The 27,539-nt window shown below is 44.2% G+C and overlaps 1 protein-coding gene across 1 annotated transcript; it reads right to left on the reverse strand.

Moving 5' to 3' along the window:
• Positions 1 to 6: 6 nt before the first annotated feature.
• stat1a (signal transducer and activator of transcription 1a) lies at positions 7 to 27,527 on the reverse strand. The gene is made up of 25 exons (XM_080835167.1): positions 27,387 to 27,527; positions 26,287 to 26,452; positions 25,423 to 25,573; positions 25,132 to 25,227; positions 24,809 to 24,898; positions 23,402 to 23,480; positions 22,358 to 22,449; positions 17,156 to 17,307; positions 13,581 to 13,739; positions 13,080 to 13,172; positions 12,895 to 12,954; positions 12,590 to 12,613; positions 12,251 to 12,338; positions 11,208 to 11,246; positions 10,853 to 10,936; positions 10,236 to 10,334; positions 6,562 to 6,697; positions 5,032 to 5,087; positions 4,610 to 4,701; positions 4,294 to 4,433; positions 3,366 to 3,554; positions 3,126 to 3,195; positions 2,065 to 2,137; positions 1,669 to 1,701; positions 7 to 1,137 (listed from the first exon to the last, which is right to left on the reverse strand). Exons 2-25 carry the CDS (start codon positions 26,412 to 26,414, stop codon positions 1,111 to 1,113), a joined length of 2,250 nt encoding a protein of 749 aa, XP_080691293.1. The 5' UTR covers positions 26,415 to 26,452; positions 27,387 to 27,527; the 3' UTR covers positions 7 to 1,110.
• Positions 27,528 to 27,539: the final 12 nt, after the last annotated feature.

Genomic DNA, 27,539 nt, shown 5'->3' on the forward strand with positions numbered 1-27,539 from the left:
AAGAAGTAAACCAAAAGACGACCTTTTATTGCAGCTCGGAAGTCAAGAGAGACTACATCATAACATGCTTTTTAAGTGCTTTTTGTCATAGTACAAATAAGACACAACACAAACAGTCTTCGCTGGAAGCGTTACTCAGTGTTAAATTGCACAGGACCAGTTGGATCTAAGAGGGTCTGAGCACACAGCTGGCGTGACCTGGTCTAGGGAAAGCACACTGATTGTTTTTACTGTACAAAATGTTTGTTGTAAAACACACTCATCACCACCTGACATGTTCTGCTGTTATCTTGTGATGAAGTAACTGTTGATGAAGCACCTATGTCTGACTGTGTGTGTGTGTGTGTGTGTGTTTGTGTAAAAAATTGTGTGAGTGTGGTAATAGATTTCGTTCAGGTGTTGGCCTATATATGGTGCGGTGAGAGACAAACATACAGTATACAAACATAAATTGGCAAAATATCACACAAAGAAACAAGTAAATATGACCTTGGCAGGGCCAATGTCACTTTGTTGGGCATAGCATTATTAGAGTGAGGACAAATACTTGTTTTCAGCTTATTCTGTTCAAAAGTCTAAACTTCACTTAATTGAGTAGATGCACATGCTGCTTCAACTGGAACGGATCTGAATGTATTGCATCAATGTTTCTTTCCTCTCTTCGGCGTCAGCCTACTGTACTTATGGATGTGTGTACTTGTTGCAGGCTTTTGAATTATTTATTTCACTGACAAATAAAAAAATAAAGGTTAAAAAAAAAAAAAAGACTACAACGTCACTCTTCACATGGCCTGACTTACTAGGAGTTCCTTTTGTGGTATAAGGAAAGCAAAGATCAGAACAGATACTAACAGACGCACAGGTGTGCCAAAGAATGTGGACGTTATATGTGGACGTCTCCTGATAGGACCTGTTTAGAAGATAAATGGACCATGTGATACGTGGCTACGTTGCAGCCGGAGGATGTAGTCTGTGGCATAGACATGTATAGGCCAATATATGTCTGTGGTCTGGCCCTGGAGTTCACAGCCGCCTCGAGGGGCCGGAAGTCATCAAGGCAAGCGGCGACAGGAACCTCCGCCTCACGCCGCGGGGACAGGAACGTCTGCCTCACTCCTCCATGTCACAATCGTTGAACTGTGGGGGAGGTCAGGGGGAGGGGGGAGTCAGAGAGAAAAACAAATGTCACGGACAGACCGGCACTCCCTCCAGGTAAAGCCTTTACACGTGAGCTGATGCAGTACTAGTGAACCTCGCACAAGCCCATCAGACATGGGATCGCCATGGTAACACTTCAATTGCACTGGTTCAATAGCATAGCTATGTCATCTATCGGACAGTGTCAAACATCGGCCATTCAGTTAAACAATCAAAAGTTTAATAATGGATTAAGAATCTATAACTTCAGTTTGATAATGGATTAACATGACAACGCGAACGTTTGCCGATAACACACGCCGTCCGATAATTAACACCGTAACGATACTAAACTTAGTTTCAGTCAGCATGGCTGACAGGCACTGCACATCAGTGTTTATTTCGTTGACAAAAAATATGCGTTAATGACCATTTTCGGATCTTTGAAAATAAAACTAAGACTAAATGCACATGTCGTGTGTACAGTATATGGCTTAGTGATGTGATCACGAGAGAGAGAGTAGAGCCTACCTCCAGGTCCTCGATCAGCTGAGGCATGTCCGTCTAGATCAGATACGGAGAGATGAGTGGTAGGAAAGGGTTATTTCTCAGCTGAATTTAAGTTCTCACCATTTTACGTCTACAAAGAGCTTGAAAGGGTGTCACAAATGGGGTAAATCATTTCTGTGTGAAGCCTTTGCTAGGCATGCTACATTTTACGATTTCTCTCTAGAACTAATTTTTTATATTTTTTTTCGTTTTATAATTGATAATCGGTTTAGAATCGAATCGTTGACCTCTGAATCGGAATTGTGAGGTGCCAAGAGATTCCCACCCCTACATGCTCCTTCTACACCACTGAGGCACTGGATGAACCTGTATGATTCGGTTCACACAAGGAGAGAAGGAAAGAGAAACAGCACGTACCAGTGAGCGCTCAAGCTCCCCAAATACCTCGGGTGACATAGGCATCATGTTCTCCTGGAGCTGAGAGGGATGACTGGAGAAGAGGAAGGAGAGTGAGGGCACTCAAATAACACACTCACATTACAGTGCTCTTTCTACTCATATTACACACACTCTATGATCTATCAGTGCAGAAGCACGGGGATCAACTGGGACAAAGGATCAAACGTTTGCATTTAGGCTGTGCAAACCAGGCTGTGCCAATCAGGCTTTACCAATAAGGCTGTGCCAATCAGTAAGGCTTTTTCCTGATGACAATCACAGGACAAAGAAAAGAAAAAACTTTCATAATCCAGTTGAAAGCGTCTTTTGTCACGGTAACCCATGCTAACCTAGTAAATGTCAGGTAATAGTGTTTGTCTTTATTGCTCGTGTAGTGGCCATTTCTAAGTATTAAACTTATTTCACAATCAGAAGTCAGACAAAGGATGCATTGTTCAAAATAGATTTACTGCAGTTAGTTAAGCAACAGTAAAGAGATGCATGCCGGAAATTACATCTGCCCGTAAAACTCGCGCCAAGACATTTTAAACCAACATTAAGCACCACCCATCTTGCTTGGCTGACCCAGCCAGCCAATTACCCATGACCCCCTAATCAGACCCCAAACAAATACCACACCCATTTTCTAGGTAAAACCCCCTCCTTGACATCGTATTGTGTGTGTGTGTGTGTGTGTGCCTTACCCCTGAATGTAATCTTACATTACTTCTTACTTCTTAAATAATTCCTACACTCCTCACAGCCAAATTAACTACAAACCTTAAGGAACCATGTATTGCTGTGCTCCAATCCGGCACACAAGTGTGTTTTTTCTGAAGAAAATGTCTAGGGGAAAAAAATTATTATTCCAAAGAGTTGAGGATGGCTACTAGGGTGGAGTTTCTCACTAAGATGGGTGTGTGTGTGTGTGTGTGTGGTTGTGGAGTTTCTCACTAAGATGTGTGTGTGTGCATTTGTGGAGTTTCTCAGTAAGATGGGGGTGTGTGTGTGCAGTTGTGGAATACAGAGGGGGCACTCACACTTCTGACACAGAGATGAGCTCCGTCCTGATGTAGCCTTCTGGGCAGCTCACGTTCTTAGGCTCAGGCTCTGACAGAGACAAACACACACACACACACACACACACACACACAGCTTAAAAATGTGATTTAATGTTACCACAAATGTGGGAGGTATGAGCGTCTGACTGGACTGTGGGTGTGTGTCTTGACTCCAGTCTCTACACAAAGTTGAGCAGAGAGAGAGACCAGAAGGCTTACTGTCTTTTGGCTTGGAGTAGTACTTCTTGAAGGCGATGTCCTTGGGGATGTCGGGGTAGAGCTTGCGCAGAGGGTTCTCTGGGATGTTCTCGGCAGCCATCACCCGATAGTTACGGATGATGTCAGGAAGGGTGACAGCCGACAGCTCCCTCTTGGTGTAGGGCTCTACGGAACGCACCTGTGGCTCATCTTTGGACACACACACACACACACACACACACACACACACACACACACACACACACACACACACACACACACAATTGAAAAGAGTTAATTCATGAACACTACTGAAGGGCTTGTGTTTGATTTATATGTGCCGTCTCGTTCATGAGCACTACTGGACGGAAGGACGGCCGGACGGCCAAAGAGAAATTGTTGCCTGGAGTGTTTGTCAATGTTCACCAGTGGTTCTGCAGGCTGCTACTCACACTCTCACTCTCACTCTCACACACACACACACACACACACACACACTTGGTGTGTAGGCGTGTTGGTGAGTTGGCGTGTAGGCGTGTTTGTGCGATGGCGAGTTGGTGTGTAGGTGTGTTGGAGTGTGGGCGTGTTGGTGTGTAGGCGAATTGGTGTGTAGGCGTGTTGGTGTGTAGGCGAGTTGGTGTGTAGGCGAGTTGGTGTGTAGGCGTGTTGGCAGTGGCTAGTTGGTGTGTAGGCGTGTTGGTGTGTAGGCGACACACACACACACTGGTAGGCGACACACACACACACAGGTAGGCGTGTTGGCAGTGGTGTGTAGGCGCGATGGCGTGTAGGCGAGTTGGCGTGTAGGCGTGTTGACAGTGGCTAGTTGGTGTGTTGCCGTGTTGGCTAGTTGGTGTGTAGGCGTGTTGGTGTGTTTGCAGTGACATGTTGGTGTGTAGGCGTGTTTGTTTGTAGGCGTGTTGGTGACTTTGCGGTGGTGTGTCCTTACCGTTTGCAGAGTGTTCCACCCAGCTGAAGGTGATGGCTCCCTCGCGGTTGCTCTCGCTGAAGCGCAGCAGGAAGGTGCCGGTGGTGCAATCATTCAGCAGCACCTTGCCACGCTCCTTACTCACGAAGCCCATGATGCACCTGGCCATCCAAGAGGAGGAAGAGAGGGCGAGGGGCAGAAAGACAGACAGACAGAGAGTATATATTGTGTGTTATATAACATGCTTGTATGTGTATTATTATGTATATTTGTGTGTGTGTATGTGTGTGTGTGTGTTTGTGTGTGTGTGTGCGTGTGTGTGTTTAGGCCTGCTTACCCATCATTCCACAGGCTGAGCAGGTGCCTCTTGATCAGATCCAAGATGGCTTCGATCCACAGCCAGAAGGTGACACTCCTCTCGCTACCACCCTGTCAGGAAGGGAGTGACGGGGATGAGAACCAAGAACCGCACACTCATAAGGTCTCTTCATCTGAGCTGCTGTGTGTGTGTGTGTGTGTGTGTGTGTGTGTGCGCGTGTGTGTAGGTGTATGTGTGTGTGGGTGTATGTGTGTGTGTGTGTGTGTGGGTAGGTGTGTGTGTAAGTGTGTGTGTGTATGTGTGTGTGTGTGTGTGGGTGTGTGTGTGTAGGTGTGTGTGTGTGTGTGTGTGTGTGTGTGTGTGTGTGTGTGTGTGTGTGTGTGTGTGTAGGTGTGTTTGTGTGTGTGTGTGTGTGTGTGTGTGTACGCACAACTACTCACCCTGCAGAATTTATTCCAGGACACAGTAGCCTCCGAATCCCTTACGCCCTTTGGACCTAAGCATCGATGAAATTTGAACAAGATTAGACAATGCGATGATATCATACAGCACCCTTACACAGTAAAATGATTAGATCAAGTACATTGACACACCACCATGAGGTGTAACATACTGATGATCTATAAGTAATTCATTTCTAGTGTAATCCTATTTGTAATCTTACCCTAATCGCAAACATTGCTAGTAAGTAGCTCCCTCAATCACTTTTACATTTGCACCAAGGGCATGGTCATATGAAGTTCAAGTTAATCATCTACACATTGGATGTGCAACGACCAAAAGTAATGATAGCTAGGATTGTTTCACATTAAAGCAGCAATATGGAGTTCTGTTTCAAAACTAGTAAGCTAACTACCTAAAAGCCATGTAAAAACATTGCAAACACCACCAACAGCCCAGCTGACACTAAAAGAAGCTTGCCAACACACAAACTGGTGTCTTTTGTCATGTGAAAGCTTTTCTTCCAGTTTTGCAGGGTGTTCCAGCCCGGTACATATAACTTCATAGGGCATATCCTGGATGGCTAGTGGGGAAGACACAGAGGTTTACCTGTCCTCCACATGACCATATGCTATCAAAATGAATTTGAGGATGGTACCAAAACTAGTTGCCTATAAAACCATACCTCATATTAGTTACTCCCTCACCTACAGAGAACATACATGTAAGTACATACCGGTATATTAGTGACTCCCTAAAGAACATACATGTACGTACATATATTAGTGACTCCCTGCGCTACAGAGAACATATTAGTTCCTCCTCTCCCCCTGCGCTACAGAGAACATGCAGTGTGTTTCATCTGCAAAAGCACACACAGATGGGAGTCTCCTTCACTATGACATTGGAGTTGGATCTCAAATAGCATTGGAGACTCACTATGAAGCACCTGCTCACAGGCAAATCAACCGGCACATGACATTTACTGAACCCATATATGAATGACAACCCTCCAGATTATGTGTGTACTTGTGCGTGGGTGACTGTGTGTGGGAGACTGTATGCTTGTGCTTTTAAGGGGCTTAATTAAAGGTTCGTTCTTAGATTTACTATTTATATTTACTGTGTCCCTCTGTGTTCATAGACAGATATGCATGATAGTGTGACTGAGTTAAATAAACTCAATCACAAATAATGAAGAAATGTCCTGGCTTTGTGTTTTTTCCCCAGAAATATTCCAGTAATAAGAAGCAATTGCAATTGCTGGAGATCCTTGCACATTTGCAAGATTGCAAAAAAATCCTGGAGGGACGGTGGTTTCCATCCGTCTTATTGTTTTCCTCATGGCCGTACTGACCCAGCAGCTGTCTGTGTGTCTGTGTGTCTGTGCGTCCGTGCGTGTGTGTCTGTGTGTCTGTGCGTCCGTGCGTGTGTGTCTGTGTGTCTGTGTGTCTGTGCGCTGTGTGTCTGTGTGTCTGTGTGTCTGTGTGTCTGTGTGTCTGTGTGTCTGTGTGTCTGTCCGTACTGACCCAGCAGCTTCTCTCCCAGCATGTTGAGCTGCTCGGCGTTGAGTCCCCGCTTGGTGACGGAGGAGAACTGCCAGCTGAGGACCTCCGAGAGCTGGATCCATGTGGCCTGAGGCGGTTTTAGGAAAAACAACAGGTTCTACACACACACACACACACACACACACACACACACACACACACACACACACACACACACACACACACACGCACAGAAAGAGGAGTGAGTAAGAGGAGTGAGTCAAGCCAAAGTGAGGAGAGGAGATGAGGACACAGGATATAAACACACACAGACCCATAAAAACAAAAAAGACTTTCAAATGTGAAATTCAGAAATTCCTCCTAATCATTCATTAAGACAACTAGTGCAGTGCCCGTAGGAATTATGCATTCTGTAGTGTTAGCAGACGTAGGTGTAGCTGTTGGGTAGTGTAATAGCAAGACATATTTGCACTCCACATAGGTACAGGTTACACTGAAGTATTATTGTGATGCATGAATGCATGGTCCCTTGTCTAGGCTAACCAGCAACGTTGAATAGAAAGCAAACTCTTATACAAATACATCAAACTACAATATATTACAACAGGGGTTTTCAACTGGTTTTGTCCCAGGGACCACCATTCTGACTAGAAAGTAATCCGCGGCCCACTGATGTGCCTGCGTGCGTGCGTGTGTGTGTTCGTTCGTGCATGTGTGGGGAGAGGGGAGACCTGTCAGAGTAATATCTGGGCATGGTGAAGTCCAAACAGCCTGTCTATTCGTGGCGAAATGGTAGACAGCAACAGTCTCATATCATTCTCTTGCCCTGTACTTATTCCTCTAAGTACGCAAAAAAAATGCTCTCACACAGGTAGTTTAAAAGTTTGCAAAATACACCTCATTGCTTTTGCATCAAGCTCTGGAAATTCGGTCTGGCAACTTATCCAGAAATTAAGTCATATGAAAATCACGCAACATCTGTTGCATGTACTCAATAAGCTTGGCATTCAAGAAAACATAATGCGTCTCCATATGCCGCAATAGTTTCGACGGCTTCATAGCTTCAGTTGACAGTAATGTTGAACACACGAAACACAGTGGTACCTCCTCTCCTGCTCTGGCTATCATCACTGTAAATCGGTATTTGATGTATTCCTCATTGTTTTTTCTTTTTCTTTGTTGAATTTGTTTCCCTGTATCCTGTGAAGGTGTACCTTTGTCATGGCAGCCTGTCTCTCTCCTCACTAAACACCGATCCATTGGTGCTTCTGACCAGCTAACTCCACGGTAGAACGAAATGTTAGCTAAGGACAATAGATAATTTCAGTCGTTCACCAAAAGTTTTACTTTTTCGACTAAACTTCAAAAGTACTCGTAGGTTATGCTTAACTGCAGATGCTTGTCAACTTTGCACGCGAGACTGTACGTTATGAATTATCCGGTATGGCGTGACGTTACGAGCACAGGCTACCATAGACTGGATAGGTGCAAGGCTACACTCCGTCAGCGTGAATCACCTTTATATTATTTTAGACATATTTTTCTTATTTCAGACATTTTCAAGAGTAATCTGGAAATGTGTTGAAATATCAAAGCAATTTAATTTATTATTATTATTTTTTTTTTTTTAAATCGCGGACCCCCAGCAATACCGCCGCGGACCACCAGGGGGCCGCGGACCCGCGTTGAAAACCCCTGTACTACAATATACTACTTAACATGGTAATGACAGTTGGTTACATGCCAGGCCCATATGCATCAGCTGGGGTAACATCTATGACGACGACGACGACTGTTCTATGACTATGACATCATTCATGTCGCGCGGGTCCGCCCCTCTTTCTCTGAATTACTACACTACCCATAGTGCCTCACTACCCATAGTGCCTACGGCAAACGATAAAATACAAATATGTCGCGAACTATGAATTCAGAAAAATACAAAATCAAGGATGCACAGGTTCATGACATGCGTAAGCTACATGCGAAATCTCATAACTAACGTAACTAACGTCAGGGAGGTACGCCCTAGACAGACTGACTGACAGACAGACAGACAGACACACAGAGATTTATGGATTTATAGATAGATGTAAAGTGTTTAACGGCAAAACAATTACAGCGAGTCACTTCATCTGGTGATTAACCATCTTTCCATCAACAGCAGCATCAGCATAACAGAACATCCACATGTCAACACACACACTGTATGTGACAAGAAGGTGACGGTGTGCTACCAGTAGCCCAACACAATAACTGTATGGATGTGGGTGGGTGAGGATATGTCTTTAAGTGCCTGTGCTGTGGAAGGGTACCTGGGGCCCTGTGTGTGTGTGTGTGTGTGTGTGTGTGTGTGTGTGTGTGTGTGTGTGTGTGTGTGTGTGTGTGTGTGTGTGGGTATGTTTTTAAGTGACTGTGCTGTGGAGGGGTACCAGGGGCTCTGTGTGTGTGTGTGTGTGTGTGTGTGTGTGTGTGTGTGTGTGTGTGTGTGTGTGTGTGGATATGTTTTTAAGTGACTGTGCTGTGGAGGGGTACCTGGGGCTCTGTGTGTGTGTGTGTGTGTGTGTGTGTCAATGATGCGCGGGCTGATCCAAAATGAGCGGTCACCCGCGGTGACCGCGGGTAACCCGCGGTGACGAGTCATCAAAAAATATTTTTCATTATATTCGGGTCGCATTCGGTCGAGCCGGTGAAAAAAATAAATAAATAAAAAAACTCCCGACGAAACGTTTGTATTTAATTATATTGTAAACATACATTTTATAAAAGACAAATTAGACATCATTGACTGCATGACAACTGGCGCGAAGAAGGGACACGACCTTGCGCGTGGCAAGCACTTGGAGATGTCGTGTCCCTTCTTCGCGCCAGTTGATGTAGGCAGTAAAGGAGATGGAGTCGGTTAGGGAGAAATTAAAGAAAGGAGGTTGGAAACTCAAAAAACATGAGAATCGAAAGAGCAAAGTGTGGGAAACATTTGCAGAGGTGATTGATAAAGATGACATTAGTGCCGGCTACGTTATGTTCGTGCGATACACTGTACAAGTTCGACGGCCACAAAGTCGGCACGACCAACATGGCCCGTCACAAATGCGGCACCGGTAAGCCTTCACAGTCGAATCGAATTGTTTCAGCCCAGGTTAGGCTTATCAAATAGGTGATCTTCAGTTTTCGTTTTGTGTAGCCTATTTTTTATTTGCACGAATGCACATTATAGCCTAGGTTAGGCCTACCTGTTTGACGTGAATAAAGTTTTTGAAATATGTTATTCCTGCCTTTGTGTTTGGGAGGGTTTCAACGGAGCATCCACTTTGAGGGAAATACTTATTAACTTTTGCATGAAAGCTGCGGGATGAAAACAATAGGCATAGGCTAAACTAATAATGCTGGTTCCCCACGCCAAACAGCTGAGCATTTAACGTCATTGTACACGTTTAATGCGATATCTGTAGGCCTACTGGGTTTTGCATAACCAAATACCGCTAGCTTAACAACAGCATAAACAACTTTTTTTTTTTTTTTTTTTAATAATAAGCGGGTCGGTAAGCGGGGCGGGTACAACATTCTAATAATTCATATTTTCGGTTGAGTTGCGGTCGAGTTAGTCAAAAACGCCTGCCGGTTGCGGGTCATTGAGACACGTGCCCGCGCATCACTGGTGTGTGTGTGTGTGTGTGTGTGTGTGTGTGTGTTACCTGGGGCTCTGTGGTCAGCATGTTGTACCACATGACGGACGCCCAGCCACTGGGCAGCTGGCACACGTTAGAGATGATCACTACGGGCAGAGAGCTGGCCTGCAGCACACACACAGAGAGGGAGGGAGAGAGGGATGGAGGGAGGGAGAGAGAGAGAGAGGGAGGGAGATGGAGGGAGGGAGGGAGAGATGGAGGGAAAGAGAGAGGGAGGGAGGGAGGGAGAGAGAGAGAGAGAGAGAGATGGAGGGAGGGAGAGAGAGATGGAGGGAGGGAGAGATGGAGAGAGGAAGGGAGAGAGAGATAGAGGAAGGGAGGGAGACAGAGGGAGAGATAAGGAGAAACATACGAGTTTAAAGAGAGATTGTTTACTGAGCCTTCTTAAACAACCAATTGCAACCATAAATCAATTCAGCTCGTTTTCCCCCAAATGAGGCAAGAGGCATTACAGAGGAGAGATGCCTGTTGGTGTGTATGCATGGCCTCTCATTAAGCCAGAAGGAGGTAGGAGTGTGTGTGTGTGTGTGTGTGTGTGTGTGTGTGTGTGTGTGTGTGAAGAGATGCGTGTATGTGTGTGTGTGTGTGTAAGCATGTTCTCTTATTAAGCCTCAGTGTTGCACCTCCAGGTTGATGACCTGTCCTCCATGACACAGCTCTGCCTCAAAGTTAAAGATGTGGAGTTCCTCCGTCACGATGAGAGGCCCCTACGACAAAACACCATCACACACCGTCACACACCGTCACAATCCATCATGTCACAATCCATCATGATTGGATGAGGGTCGCCCTAGCGGCGCTGTAATTGGATGAGGGTCGCCCTAGCGGCGGTGTGATTTACTGAGGGTCGCCCTAGAAGCGGTGAGATTGGATGAGGGTTGCCCTAGCAGCGCTGTGATTGGCTGAGGGTCGCCCTAGCGGCGCTGTGATTGGATGAGGGTCGCTCTAGCGGCGCTGTGATTGGATAAAGGCTCTTACATCATTGGTTCTGCCTTGCACCTTCTGTTCCTTTAGTTGCTGTAGGGGGAAGAGAGAAGAAGAGCAGTCAGCTCCATACTCTTCTGTTTACCTGTTAGTTTACCAGTAGTTTAAGAAAGACAACTCAGAAAAACATTCCAACACCAAACATGCTACTTGCTATATACTACTGGGTTTCTCTCCACAACATGTCTCTACATGGTCACAGTTCTGCAAAAAGGCTTCCTGCCTTTTATCTTTCTTTTAAACCCTGTAGAAATGTCTTTAAAGAAATGACTGGGCTAAAGGTTCAGAGTTTAGTTGGAACTCCTTCACGGTCTTGGGAAACCGGAGTTCTTAGGAATGATGCTATCAGAGAATCTAGGGTAGCCAGTGTAAACATTAAACAGCTGAGTGAGAGCAGGGAGAACACTAAGTCTGGCATTTACTGACTGCTTGTCCAAAGTCCACACATGCATCTTACTTAAACGCTTTAAAGCACTGGCTGATGCTGTCGCCACAGAATAAGACTGAGCCTACAACAATAAAACCACCGAAACACTGGCCATGGGATGTGCGACTAAATACATTTGTTAAGTTGCAAATATCCACATGGATGTAATAATCAAGGTCCCATTTTCACATGCGTGCTCTACGTCCATCTTTGGGTGCGAAGAGACATGTTCTGAACTCAAAAGTGTGTTGGACATTGTCTTACAAACTTCAAAAGTGTGTTGGCCATTGCCTTCCTAACCTAAAAAGTGTGTTGGCCATTGCCTTCCTAACCTAAAAAGTGTGTTGGCCATTGCCTTCCTAACCTAAAAAGTGTGTTGGCCATTGTCTTTCTAACCTCAGAAGGGCAATTGTCTTTCTAACTATGTGTGCATGCAAGCTATGCTTGTTTTTGGTACGGAAGTGTGGCGTGACCAGAGAATTTAGTCAGGGTCTGCAAGAAAACGCAAACACACTTGTGGGAATAACACTGCATTACACAGAGTGTCCATGAGAACACATATGCATTGCATCATCACATTTCAAAGGACGTGTTGCTCAGACGTCTTTACCAGATGACGAAACTCTGCCGTCATGCCGTTAGACTCCTCCATGTTCATGACCTTCATGTTGGTGCCCAAGATATTAAATTTGCGACATCTGCAGAAAAAAATTGAAAAGTATAACAAATGCCATCTACTGTGTGTGTGTGTGTGTGTGTGTGTGTGTGTGTGTGTTCCTGTTGCTTTTCACCACACACACACACACAGCTACTGAGACAGCAACTGATTTGTACTCTGTTACGAAACCAGCCCGGGTTCATTCCCCTGGCAGCAGTAGACGTTAAAATTTCCTAGAGAGCAGCCATAAATCAGTAAAATGGTGGAATGCGTTTAGACTGGTTCCCCTACCCCTTCCTCTTCTCCGTGACGCTCCTGTGAAGAGACAAAGCAGAGTACATGAACAGCTTATTCTACACCACTCTAATGTCTTATGTCAACCTAAGGCTATGTACACTTTGGGATTTTTTTCCAACCTGGATGCTGTTTTTAGATCATTTTGGGTCCAAACTTTTACTAAGGACAATTAACGATTAAAATCAGTCCAGTATGGAGTTAGAATGCTTAGACCAGTACCCACAAACACTGTTCATGTCCCTACAGAGGTCAATGGAGGCTTCATTACTCCTCTTTCTAAAGAAAGTTGTATCACTCACTTGTCCAAGAAGACTTTTACTTTGACGGTGTGGTTGAATTCCTGGAGTTTTGCCAACAGTCTAAGGACAACAAAGACAACATCAACATCAGACACTTAATCCTGAACAGAGACATATGTACACAAATCCGAAAAGCTGGTTTTGAGAATGTTTGTTTAGCACACAAATGGGCCTGCAGGTCTTACCTGAGCTTCACTGTGAACTGCACGCCTGTCTTCAACACCATGGGCTTCTGTGGATGGGTGGGCATGCATGGCTGTCGTTCCACTACCAGAGAGCTAACACACACACACACACACACACACACACAGACACAGACACAGACACAGACACAGACACAGACACAGACACAGACACAGACACACACGCACACAGACACAGACACAGATACACCTATGTTAAGGTTCACTACACTCACTTCGGGACTAGTAGGCACCATTTATGTTTTTACCAAAAATCACCAAGGGGTCTTCAATGGTGGGGAGAGAGAGAGAGAGAGAGAGAGAGAACAGTAGGACAGACAGAGAGAGAAAGAGAAAAAGAGAGAGACAACAGTACGACAGACAGACAGTACGACAGATAGACAGACACAGAGAGAGAGAGAGAGAGAGAGAGAGAGACAACGGTATGACAGACAGACTTCAGACAGGGAAAGTCTTCTCCCTGGACGTGACTGGCCCACTCACTTGACGATGAGGCTCTTGAAGAGATGCAGCGTCCTCTCGTCCAGTGAGACCTTGCTCTGGGTGATGGGGTCGTGCTCGTACGTGCACTTCTGTTCCAGCTCCAGAAGCTTCTTCAGCTGCTGACGCACTTGCAGGAGGCACTCGGCCACCACAGTAAACCTGTGGACACACACACACACACACACAGACGCACAGACACACACATACACACACACACACAAACACAATTACTGCAGACCGCCTGCGGGCGAGGGCTACTTTTTCCCTCTGCAGCTGCCATGAAGGTTACATCATAGATGAGCCATTTACAATATGAGCCAACTCAGGCTGTTGTTGATAGAGCCTAGAGATATGGTCTTAGAACAAGTAACTGGGTGTTTTTGATGAAGCCTAGAGATGTGGTCTTAGAACCATAGAGATATGGTCTTAGAACAAGTTACTGGGTGTCAGTGATGAAGCCTAGAGATATGGTCTTAGAACCATAGAGATATGGTCTTAGAACCATAGAGATATGGTCTTAGAACAAGTTACTGGGTGTCAGTGATGAAGCCTAGAGATATGGTCTTAGAACCATAGAGATATGGTCTTAGAACCATAGAGATATGGTCTTAGAACAAGTTACTGGGTGTCAGTGATGAAGCCTAGAGATATGGTCTTCGAACAAGTTACTGGGTGATTTTTCTAGTGCTTAGTCAGCTTTTTTCAAAGAGGTCTGAAATTTCTAAACAAATCCTAAACTGAACTCCATGGACCAAACTGAGGTGTTCAAAATTACACAAATTACATGGCCCTATTTTACCAGCACAAACGGGAACGCCTACTCCGCCTGAGTGGTTTGGTTATCACCCGTGATGAAATCCATGCCTTGGGGAAAAGTTTGATCTGAATATAGGCAGATTTTTTTAATATAGGATTTGAGATATAGGCATATTCTTCATTGACAGGGAACATTTGAATCAAAAACCATCACTGCTGTATCAGAAATGATGCAAATTGCAAGTGCTGTTGTGTAAAGCAGGTCATGTGAAGTTGAGAAGAACTGGGGTGATTGTTTTGTTCTGTCTTTGAGAAGTAAGTGTGCTGGAACAGTGATACTCCCTGTTCTTCTTATCTCTGTAACCCTGTTAAATAGACACTGCCTGTGTTATTAGTCCAATCCTCACAGACTGCTCGCTGTTCACTTTGTGTGTTTCTGATCCTTCTGCAGAAGACTAATAAACTTTATACTTATCTCTTATTATAAGACTGATCTCATTACACTGGTTATTAACAGATTTCCATCACCTTGCTCAAGTCAGATTTATCCATCTGCCAAAAAAAGATCACGTTGCCTTAACTGGAGGAGTGGGGCTTTAGGCCTACATTTCTGTATTGAAGAGGCAGGAGCAAACCTGTGTTATGGTCTAATGCAACTAATCGAGGGTTAACATAGTATATCCTGGCATGCTTTAAAAAAAAAAAAAAGAATAAAATGTTGTTTTGAAGGTCAAATCCCTTGAAAGATTCAAGCATCTAGGGAGAGGTAGTCCAAATTAATGAATGAAATAAATGCTCAATAAGCTGTAAACTAATGAAATCCACGATCTTAATAATGACATTTCTTGCCATTTCTATTTACATTTTGTAGTGTAGTGTAGTGTTGTGTAATTAAAGTCTAAATAGTCGTATCGTAGTGTAATTAGAGTCTAATTAGTCATAGTGTAGTGTAATTAGACTAATGCTAAAGAAATGGCACACACCAGCGCAATTTCCACAAGAGCGTTTTTTAACATGGTCACACTGAAGGGATGTGGTAGGGCATGTCCTAACTAGGGATGCACCGATCCGCTTTTTTCACCTCCGATACCGATACCGATACCGATATCTGAGGTTTAGTATCGGCCGATACCGATCCGATACCGATATAAAAAAACAGCGCGAAACTATGGTAACTCTGTGTGTATGTGTGTGACCACACGTGCGAGAGGGAGAAATGAGGAGTGCATGACATGAGATCTTGGTGCAATTTTTGCTCATTTGCTACTTAACATCATGTCTAGTCATCACTATCAATTCATAACATAGGCTAAAAATAATTACAAATAATGTACGTTCTAACTAGCGCTAGTGTTCATATTAGTTAGCAATCATATATCCGCTAGCGTCAACTTTTACGTTACATTGTAGAGGCTCAGCATGGTGACCTGTTAATGTATTTGCTGGTTCTAGTCTGTTAAAAGACCCACAATAACCAAAGCAGTATTCTTTATCTCCCTTTAATGTACATTCATCAATTTCCATTACATGACGATGCATGTGATCCTACATATGTGTGTGTCTGCAATGAGAATGGGGACTAATTAGCACTGCACTGAATAACTTTAACATGAGTTATTGTTACACGATAACAATTACACAACTAATATAACTCGATACATATAATTGTGGACTTTACACAAGGCAACATGAATCTCATTCATAGCTCACCCAGTCGAAATCTTAACAGGATGAACCCATCTTTATAACAGCGAATCAACATCAGGACATTACTAATTCTCCGCTTAGCATGCTAATCGCTACTAATAGCAACGTACACTCATAATAACCTATATACATAAACATAAAAAAATAATTGTCACCGATACCCGATCTAGAAATGTCTTCAATATCGGTACCGATACCGATACAAATATCGGATCGGTGCATCCCTAGTCCTAACACAGTCAAACATCAAGCAAGTGCAACACAAGACAAAGCAAGATGGCAAATAAGCTACTTACTAGTTCGGTAGACAGTAGAAAGCCGGGCGGTGTCAGGCAATCTTACATATAGCAGTTATAAGCCTATGGACCCTGGTATAGCAATGGCACAGAGGCGATTCTCCATATTAAAAGTTATTGTAGCGCCCCAATTTTTTCAAGCTGTTATTTTAAGGTAAAACTGCTTATCCTAACCCTAATCCTGAAGTATAGTTGTTGCATACTGTTACTTTAATACCTTGCTGCCCTGCTCTGCCCTCTTCGTGCCGTTCTTTACCGCTTGCTCTATTGCTTATGCAACAGTGCGCATGCGCTGCCGTTTCCACCAGCCGATTTTGTCTTGAAAATAAGTCCCCAAGTGATGATGTAATGAAATCAGTCCCGTAGTGATGATGTAATACATAAGTTCCTAATTGATGATGTTCTACAGTATTGCTATGCTGATCCTCCCTACGTTAAATGGTGTTGTTTCAACACACCTGGAAAGCAAGAAGGTCAAGCAGCCCTAATTCAAGAGTCTGTGGGTTTTAATTTCCATTTCGAAAAATGTTGTATGATCTTGAGGATTCATTTACTTATATTTATCTATTACGCCATATACAAGCCAGACTGTCGGCCATATTATTGTCTTTCTGAGCACTCATGAAACATCCAACAAACTTTTCAAATTTTAACTTCACAAACAGATGAGACCATGACTGTATGAGACACAAATGAGACCATGACTGTTTGAGACCCAGAGGAGACCTCAGCCCTCCCAATGGATCCAAATGTCATCGCAACTGTATGAGGGAGGGAGAAGAATCATGACCAAATACGACACGGAGGAGAACTCACCAGTTCTGCAGCTGGTCCAGACACACGTTGGGCGGCCCACCGATGCTCGCCATCTGCTGGCGCTGACGCCATCCGGGCAGCTCCACGGAGATCAGATCGTACTCAATCTGCTCGGCCAAATTCAAGACACCCGCCATCTGACTCAACACCTCCTACAGGAGACAAGACAAAACAGGGGTTCACGGGGGGCACTGTGGCACAAGCAGTCCACCACATTCGGGCTTGACGCCCATGGAGGACACAGGTTCGAATCCGGCCCATGTCATTTCTCCTGTCCACTCCCCAGTGATGGAACTGGAATTATTGTTATTATTATAGGTAAAGATGTACTGCTCTGTATCTACAAACTCACTCTGATTGTGTACTAGGTCTGTCTCTCACTGAGATCCAATGCAAATGACATATGACCCTCCCCTCCCCCTCTTCCTGCTAGAGGCCTTGTGTCCTGGCATCATCCCCCCATAGGTGAACCTCTGACCGTAACCCCCACCCCCCCTTCTCTCACCTAAAAGGGTGTGGCCCTTTCCCCTCTCCTACTGTAACCTGAATTGTATAAATGCAATAGCCTACTGCTCTCAGGTTAGACCGTTCTTGAACCAACAGCGAGAGGGGTCTCCATGCTGAAATACAAGCCAACTGAAACCGACTCTGCCTCCGGTCCATTCTTCAACTTTAGCGTGCTTTATTAATATTCTATTACCAGCTTTTCTCCCTCTCATTTCCTGTCCCACTCTTCACTGCTCTATCGATTAAAGGCACAAAAGCCCAAAAATAAATCTTAAAAAAAAAAACAGGGGTTTACATCTCAAGATTATACATTAATGCTGCCACCAGCACCACCACCTCCAACACCTCCACCAACAACGCCTACGCCACAGGCAAAACACAAACAGAATTAGAAATAGAAGATAGTATGTATGTGATCCTGCTAAAGTAGTTCCCTACTGCTGTGTTCATAAATCATAGTTTCTAGTTTTGCCTCCATGTGGCAAACATGAAGCATGCACAGGCCCCAAGGGAGTTAGTTGGTACGTGTGTATGTGTGTGTGTGTGTGTGTGTGTGTGTGTGTATGTTTGTGTGTGTATGTATACGTGTGTGTGTGTGTGTGTGTGTGTGTGTGTGTGTGTTAGTTGATACACCTCACACTCCAGTCGAAGGAAGCATGGCGGTGCGTGTGAGTGTGCGTGTGTGTGTGTGTTTGTGTGAGCAAGGGCGTTGTTAGGCCTGGGCGTCCAGGACTACAGCCCCCAATGTTTTATGAATAGCCCCCCTCTTTTGTATTTCTTACAAACATAAGACTTAAAAAAATAGCCTGGATCTACTAATCTTTTCTTACGCTAATAAGATTAGCGTAAGAAAAGCCCTCGACAATAATATTATATAAAGCCCTCGACAATAATATTATATCGTTGATCACAAACCCAAGTAGGTTTTGGGTCCTCTGTATCATCCAAGCAGCAGAAGTACTTCACACTACTTGTAACACACACATTTTGTGCGAGCACTAGAAAGAGAGAGAGAGAGTGTACCAGTTACAGGGCTCGTCATTGTTATGATCTGGTGGTAGCTAGCTTATTCACTAAGGAAAGACATTAGTGTTTCACACACACTCTTTTACATCACTTGATACCTGCCCTATGTCTCAGCCTGGCATTCACAACTTTCATACCTGTAGACCTCATACTGCTCCCCTTCCTTACACGCCCCCACCCCACACCTTCAACTAAACCCCCAGACACACCCATTCCTGATCATGTTTCCTTCCCTATGACCAAATAAGGTCTTTCCCATCACCAAGTTTGCATATACCTCCACACCCATCATGTTAGGACCTATTATTACACGGCTCTTCTAAATGCTGTAGAATGCCCCATTCATTTGAATAATTTTTCGATAATTGACCGTTGCTATGCATTAATGATCGTTGTCAAGGAAAGTGGCCTTTTTGCCTCTGATTCACGTCTTTCGTAGCACTCCGCAAGTAGTCCATTAACTTATCAATGGAGTTTCAGCGAACGGTTGAGCAGCTGTGTTCTAAAGAATGTTCTTAAGACTTCGCTTCGCGTCGGGGTGCTGTTCGCCCTGTCGGGGCTTATTTTCCGGATAATGAACGGCGTTCTATACATTATCCCTTACTTGTCCACTCTCTTTCTAAGAGTGACACATTTACATCAAATACACCCAAACATTAGAGACCTCCACACATTAAGTAAAACACTACAAAGTGACCCCACCCCACACCAAATAATTTTTTTCCTGCCAAAAGGTCCAGAGTCGGCTACACTTTATATTCCCCAAAAGCATCCCAGGCGAACAACTGTGGATAATCTTTTAGGCCATTGTGTTAGTATGTTTATTCTGTAGCCCTGTAAGAGCTATGGCATTCTGTTACGAAGACGAGAAGTACTTTCAGTAATCTGTTAGCCTGACGATGTCATACTCATAATTCTAGTCAGAATATGAGTCTGATGCTGAGCCATTGGGCTGTGATTATGGGGCGTGTTTCAGGAAAAAAAATGCCTCTTCGCTCAATTGGATACCTACAACTAATCAGAGCAACATAGTATGACCATCTGATACATTAAGACTTTTACCGGATCCCGTAAGAAGGACGGCAAAAACATATTTTCGATCGACAAATGCCTTGATCGCGTTTCTCTGTTCCTCTTTCAAAATGAATGCGCTGTCAATATCTGTGAGATATGCCTGCTCACGTACATATTAGCAGCAAGGCTATAGCTAGCTACTATTTGTTTCAATGGGTTTTTTGTCTAAGCGTTAGCAATAACCTATCAATAATGGTCTAGAGCGCTTCAGTTAAGACCTACAATCCTCGGCAACATTCGTGTTGCACATACACAACTAACCGAGTCAATGTAGACATAAAAAAGTCGTGTAGATAGCTTAAATCATATAAAATATGTCCCACTAAGCTCCCAAGAGGCGCCATCTTTGTTCGATGTTCTATCTATCTAATCAACTCAAGCGTTGGTGGGTCATCTGTCCATCAACGTATAAAGCCCGCCCTTACAATTTGATTGGTCAGATCACTTTTCCGAGGCCTTGAATCTCTCCCAACTAGCTCAAGTCCAGACTGAGGTGCTATGCACACGAAGTCTAGGGCCTCCGAATCGGATTTACTTTTCACACCAATCGAATCTTTTAATTTCGTAAATACGGAGGCTGGCAACGAGAGATTTGCGTAAACACGGAGGCAGCAGATTGCGGTGAACCGACTGTAGTACATACCTCACGCCTGTGGGTGGCGCTTTAGCGCTTTATTTACACAACTGAAAAAACGTGAAAAACCTAGAAGAAGAGACTCAAAAGCACAAGGTAAAGGAAGCAGCAAACGGATAAACAAATTACACAAGACATTCAAGCTCCAATTAACAACATTACATTATGATGGTTAATAAAATCAGTGGTCAGACTAAAGGATATGCGAAAATGAATTATTTTTTCTATTGATAATAAAGAGTTTGGAACAGTAACATGACATGTCTGTCATCCCATCTCCCATGATGCATTGCTCCGAGCATTTTACATACATTTATGAATAAAAAAGCAAATTAAATCGCTGGCCAATTTATATTTGTGGTCATGAAAGTTATGTTACGTCTGAATAAGAAGAATTAGATCAAGATAGGGGGCTAATCAAAAATCAGAAGACTGGGTTAATGTTAGTGAATTCGAGGCCCACCATGAGTGAGATTTTGAGGGAGAACAAGTTATTTATATACTGGTTGGAGATGGCGGAAAAGATCACGTGGGGCAGTGACGTCATGAGGTTGCGTGAAACCGTGCAGACGAACACCAGCCCCCGTACCGATTCAAATCTACTCACTTTCTACCCCGGACTGCGATCGTTGCAGAAACGAGGTGCGGATAGAGAGTGTTCGTATGGATGATAGGGCTATCTGTATTAGCTATCCGTATCAGTTTGACAAACTAGGCTCCATGTAAACGACACTTGAATCTCCCAGACCAAAAATGTTGTGGGCGGAGTTCAGGCTGGTATCCAGGCTAGTAATCTGTACCTGTACGATCAGACCTGCGTTGAGCCATTTAAACTTAACTTTGCAGACAAGCACTCTGTATAGGCCTATCTTAACCAGTTTACCAAACAAAGCCTGATGTTTTCTGAACTTCAAAAAGTTTGATGTTCACATGAAGTGTAATTTCTGTCAATCAAAACCTTGTGAATGTTTTTATGTCCATGACGCGTATCAGTGTGACTGTGACCTGGAATAAAAGTGTCTTCATGAAGATAAGCAGTGTGGTGTAACAGATGGGGTTACGGATGGTGTGATGTTCAGGCGAGTCAGACAGACGACAGGTCAGACAGGCAGACGAGAGGTCAGACAGACAGGCAGACGACAGGTCAGACAGACAGACATACAACAGGTCAGACTTTGGCATTTCATCAGAGATTCGCTAAAAACGACACTCTTTCAGTTTTGAGGCAAGAGCAAGGTAAGAGGGAATTAAAGAGCCATTTAAACTTAACTTTTCACACAAGCACTCTGTATAGGCCTATTTAAACCAGTTCACCAAACAAAGGCTGATGTTTTCTGATATTCAATAAGTGTGATGTTCACATGAAATGTAATTTCTGTCCATAAAAACCTTGTGAATTTGTTTATGTCCATGTTGCGTGTCGGTGTGATTGTGACCTCGCATAAAAGTGTCTTCAAGTAGATAAGCAGTGTGGTGTAACAGGCGAGTCAGACAGACGACAGGTCAGACAGACAGACACATAACAGGTCAGACAGACACATAACAGGTCAGACAGTCAGACAGACACATAACAGGTCAGACAGTCAGACAGACGACAGATCAGACAGTCAGACAGACGACAGGTCAGACAGACAGACAGACGACAGGTCAGACAGACAGACAGACAGACGACAGGTCAGACATGAGTCAGACAGACGCAGGTCAGACGACAGGTCAGTCAGACAGACAGACGACAGGTCCTGCATGCCATGGGCTGTATTTAAGCAAACTGTTTCCACAAGCTGCCAGACAGGGGGGGAATGGCCCCAGACAGGTCTGCAACACCCGTGTCTGAGTGTGCTCTAACCTTCCTCTCTATTAGCGGTTCAGCGGTTCATGTGCGTGTGTGTGTGTGTGTGTGTGTGTGTGTGTGTGTATGTGTGTGTGGTTGCGTTTGAGTGTGTGTGGGTGTGTGCCTTTACCTTCCGCTTGTTGTTGAGGTTCATGAAGAGGCTATGAATCTGCACCTTCAGCCGGTTCATGTCCTCCTTCTGAGGCACGCCGTTCACTTCCTCTGCAAGGGTCAAAGGTCAGTGAGAGTTCTGTTTCACTGCGCTTCACAGCGTTTCACTGTGCTTCACAGCGTTTCACTGCGCCTCACAGCGTTTCACTGTGCTTCACACCGTTTCACTGCGCTTCACAGCGTTTCACTGCACTTCACACCTTCACTGATAAATTGAGAGCTTTCATTGGCTATGTGCATTTTATTATCAAATAATAATAATAATAATAAAACTTTTCACCTTTCATGCAAAAGAGTTCAGCTCGAAGTGCTCAAAAGAGTGCAGCTCAAAGTGCTCAAATGACACTGACTGCAATGTTTTAAGTAAAATGTCTGGATATTTGTTTATCATCCTTTCTATGACTGATGTTAAAATCACTAATACAGGGATTAATTACACTACAGTGCAGATACTGAACAGTTTACAGCCATACCACACTAAGCACGCCCGGGGCTCCTAAGATCTCGGAAGCTAAGCAGTGCTGGGCCTGGTTTGTTCTTGGATGGGAAACCAACTGGGAATACCAGGTGCGGTAAGCTGAAGATGGGTGGTCCAATCCCTCACTCAGTGGATTTACTGAATAACTAAAAACATCGAGAACAAGTGGAAACTCACTATCGGTGGCCTATGCTTCATTATGGAGTGAGCTCAGAGAGGCTGTGAGGCGACTTTCCCAGGACTCGTGACACCGTGTTTGCATACGCAGGAAGTCCAGGGATCTTAAGTGCCTGCCAGTGTCTGCTACTCCTTAAGCGTTTTGTGTTCACAGCTCAGACAGACAAGCTACACTTTTGAGTTGTGTTTAGCCATTTCTTTTTCCTTGTTCACTAGTTTATGAGCAAAGCATTTCATCGCTAAACTAAAACTGAACGTTTTTTGACTGTGGGAAGGTATCTGGCGATCGCTCCGATTAAGACACTACTAGTGGTTCCAACCTAAAACCTTTAGTCAGTCGTGTCTCACCTTGGCAAGATAAATCTTTCTTCTTGAAGTCGTAGTCATCCTGCAGGTCCTCCAGGTTTTTGATGTTTGTTTCCGTCTCCTGTTAAAGCAGAAGTAAGGAGTTATGTTAGACACTGGTAGAAGCTTGCCAACACATTAACTGGTGTCTTTTGGCAGTATAGCGGGCAATGTTTTGCTGTGAACGCTTTTCTTCCATTTTTGCAGTGTGTTCCAGCCCGAACTACATAGGGCATATCCTGGATGGCTAGTTGGAAAGACACAGGTGTGTTTATCTGTCCTTCACATGACCATATCCTATCAAAATGAGTTTGAGGATGGTACCAAAACTAGTTGCCTATAAAACCATATTGTAAAAAAGGCTTCTCCCCCAGAGCCATCAGCTGAGGCACCCTGCTGTTTTGGGCCACTCGCAGGGCCTGGGGTCCAGCTGATCCCTAGGTTCTGTGGGGGTCGTAAACAGTGGAATGCCACTGTCTATTGGCCACCCAAGAGACAGTTTCAAGGAAACCCACATAGCTCGGTGGACCGTTTCAAGTCTCCCCCTGAGGCATGCCTGGACATGCATCTCAGCCCCTCTCGCCCCTATATAAGCCCAACCCCCTCTCTGGCCATTTTGTGGGAGCAGAGCTGGAGAGAGGAGCACTACGGAGTTTGGAGGAATCAATCAGAGACATTCACTATCATTCATGTGCCGTGCGTCATTAAGATTAAACCACGGAGTCAAGGGTGGATATGAGTCACTTACAATGACAATCATATTCACGGATCATTGTATCACGGGTCAACTTCACTGGATATAAGTCGCTTACAACGATAATTATATTCATTGTCTCATTCAGTTCACTTCATCATCTCTTCACTTCATGTGTGTGTGCAATAAACCTTCATCATCATTGGACTTTGGCATCATCCATTCTTGTTCTGACCGGACAGACCTGTGGCGATTGTAACCTATTCATTCAGTAACCAGCTATACAGTCCTTTCTGGGGATTCAACATCATCCCCTATTTTATACATATCTCAGGTATCAAATTGTTGCATAGTGTTACTTTCGGGCAAGGTTATGGAGGTGAGCCAGGGACCATCTAAACCACTGCTATATCAGACTAGATGGCACTAGAGAACACTATGCACTCTATAGGTCGACATAGATAAGTTGCCATACATAAAAGTTATTTATTAGTCAAACACAAACACAAATCTTCAGCCTATAAGATAAGAGTCTAATTGATATGTCAAGTTAATAAGTTCATTGTGCAGTAGTCTGTGCTTCAGGTGCCTCTCTGGGTGTTGTTGGACCTTGCTAGACGGCCTACCTGCACGCGGTTCTGGGTGTACTGTGGACCTGGCTATGGTGTACTGTGGACCTGGCTATGGTGTACTGTGGACCTTGCTAGATGGCCTACCTGCACACGGTTCTTGATGTCCCGCACTTTGTTATCGAGTTCCCTGTGCTTCTCTACCACCATGTCAGTCTGTGAGCTGGGCTGGGATTTCTGAAAGTCATCAAACGAGAGGAGAGGAGAGGAGAGGAGAGGAGAAAGAAAGGAGAGAAACAGGAGGAGAGAAAATGGCAAGATGAAATAGAGCAGGACATGAATGATTTGTATGGGGCACACACACACACAGACACAGACACACATACACACACACACACACAGTCAGGCCCAGTACGTGCATTAACATTGTACTGAGGAAGCCCAGAAAATACAGGAAGTGGGGTCCAGACCTCGGTCTGCTCTGCCTTAGCAATTATCTGCCTTTCCTCTTTAAGGCTGCGGCTGATGATATCCGCCATGGTAACAGGGTCTTCCTGAAAACGATCCTGTGGGAGGGGGGGGGGGGGGGGGTAAAACACACACACAATGTATTAACATATTAATGTTAACTAACAATATTATTAATATGTCTGATTATCATCATGGTGTCCCATCAGATTATTAGCCACACAAACTCACACACACACACACACACACACACACACACACACACACACACAGATACTTTGCAGTGGCCAAACCTGCAAGTTGCGTTTGATTTTGCGGATGTTGTGTTGAGAAAGAAAGTCCTTCTCCAGGCTGAAGCGGCTGTACTGGTCGTCCAGCTGTGTAAGGAGGTCATGGAAGCGCAGGGTCGCCAAGGACTCGTTGTCCACGATGGCCGCATAGTCCCTTCAGATGTTCACAAACATTATTTGGATGCTCACAAAATTGCAAATATTCATCAAGAAAACACAAAAACACTGCATTGATGGCTTGATTGCACATTAGAGTAGAAAAGTATCACAGCAAGAGAGACATGCGCTAAACTACACAGCTATTCAACCTTTTGGGTAGGGATAGGACAGGAAAGCACTTGTGCATACAGGCCTTACCAGTACATAATATTATTACATTTAGTAATTTAGCAAATGCAAAATGCAGATGCAGATCCAAAGCAACATACAAAGGAAAAAAACAATCAAGCTACGATCAATAGATTACTCCTTTACATAAGGAATAAAAAGTGCAGGAATGTCACTACTGTAAGTTTGAGTTAAGTGCCAGTTGGAGGAGATAGCATTTGAGGAAAGATAAAGAAAGGTAGAGGAAGAAAGGGGAAGGGAGAGGAAGTGCAAGCTAGGAAAGGAGGTGCTCTCTGAAGAACCTTTATTCACTTTGTAGGTTTTAAATCAGCGACGACTTGCAGTACAGGTGAGGCATACAATGTATTACACATACAGCTCCTTTAGCAAGTAACCCATGTAAAAGCACTTTAGTTAAAAGGTTGCATGTGCTGGTAGCACCAATGAAAAAGCAGGTAAGCCATGGAAAAGCACATCTGATGGTCAGCCATGAAAAAGCACTTTTGCAGGCAAGGCATAAGGAAAAGCCCTTGTGCTCACCAGTCGTGGCTCTCTATCCAGGTGCTGAGATACTGTCGTATAGCCATGGGAAAGGTGTCATCGTAGAGCTGATCCACCTGTTCCAGGTATTTGGGATCGAGCTGCTGCAAACGTAACCACTGTGCCATGTCTGAATCTAGACGGTCTGTTCACCACTTCCACTGAACTGGAAAGGAGTTAAGCACGGAGTTTACATCAGTCAAGCCGTCAACTAACTAAATAAATGTAAAACAGTGAAACAGGACTACCATTTGCATTTATAAGCACACCCTGACAGTGCTCACAAATTAGTGAAATACTTGATCAAGCGGAGCTAAATGAATACAGCGACGAGACGAACAAAAAGGGGCGAATCCAACTCACTTCATGTACAGAATATATATACATCACCAGAAAAATATATATGTTGGTCTGTATCTGTTTAGGTCTATATTTGGGGGGAGCTAGCTCAATATTAAAGTTCTAGTCCTGTCGGCGGACAAAGAAATATTAAAAACACATTGATACTTAAACGGTTAAACGGTTCGCAAACACAGCAGTTACGTTAGATACTAGGCCTACTAACCACCACGTCCATCGTGTTGTCCTGTGTGTACATACACTCAGGAGGTTATTACGCCCAATTCTTGTGGACCTCCCACTGGTATTGTTCCGCATCCTCTCCAAACTAACCAAAACAACTTGTGACAGCGATGGGTTTAACAAGTTCGTAGCAGCTACACATCAGTGCAATCAGTGCAAATAAGACGTTGTCACTATAAGTATTAACACGTTAAAGAATCGATCAAACATGCATGTCCATGTAGTGAGTATGGCTAACGATAACATTGAGCGGTAATGTCAGAGACAAAGTTGGAAAAATATAGCCTTTAGGACAGCGCCGACTATTTATGCGTGATACATATTTCTTCATAAAAATGAACTGACATCGCGCTTGCGCTATACGTTATCCATGGATATATCCTATGAAGTTATCGCTAAACATAACTTAAGCGTTATTCTCCATATGATTGTCAGTGGTGTGGCGCACTTCCATGTTATTCGCGACACATCATTTTACTCCGGTGAAATTCAGACTCAAATTAAATGTTTTAACCCACCTTGCATACAAACCAGACATACGAGGAACAGTGTCCGAGTATTGTTTTGTCGTTTTGACTCCACTTCTTAATCAGCAAATATGTTCTTCATTGCCAAGAGGTATAACACGTTTCCCACGTCGCCCCAGCCTCTACCCCACCAAGCGCCGCAGA

This window comes from Sprattus sprattus (genome assembly GCF_963457725.1).
Source record: "Sprattus sprattus genome assembly, chromosome: 3".
Lineage (NCBI taxonomy): Eukaryota > Metazoa > Chordata > Actinopteri > Clupeiformes > Clupeidae > Sprattus > Sprattus sprattus.

Bases quoted from the DNA above. Each gene is read 5' to 3' on its own strand.
- stat1a (XM_080835167.1), bottom strand. From the start codon at position 26,414: ATGGCACAGTGGTTACGTTTGCAGCAGCTCGATCCCAAATACCTGGAA. The intron at 13,173-13,580 runs GTGAGTGGGCCA...TGTGTGTGTTAG, and splicing joins TTCAAGAGCCTCATCGTCAA to CTCTCTGGTAGTGGAACGAC. The intron at 4,702-5,031 runs GTGAGTAGTTGT...CCTTCCTGACAG, and splicing joins CCTGGAATAAATTCTGCAGG to GGTGGTAGCGAGAGGAGTGT.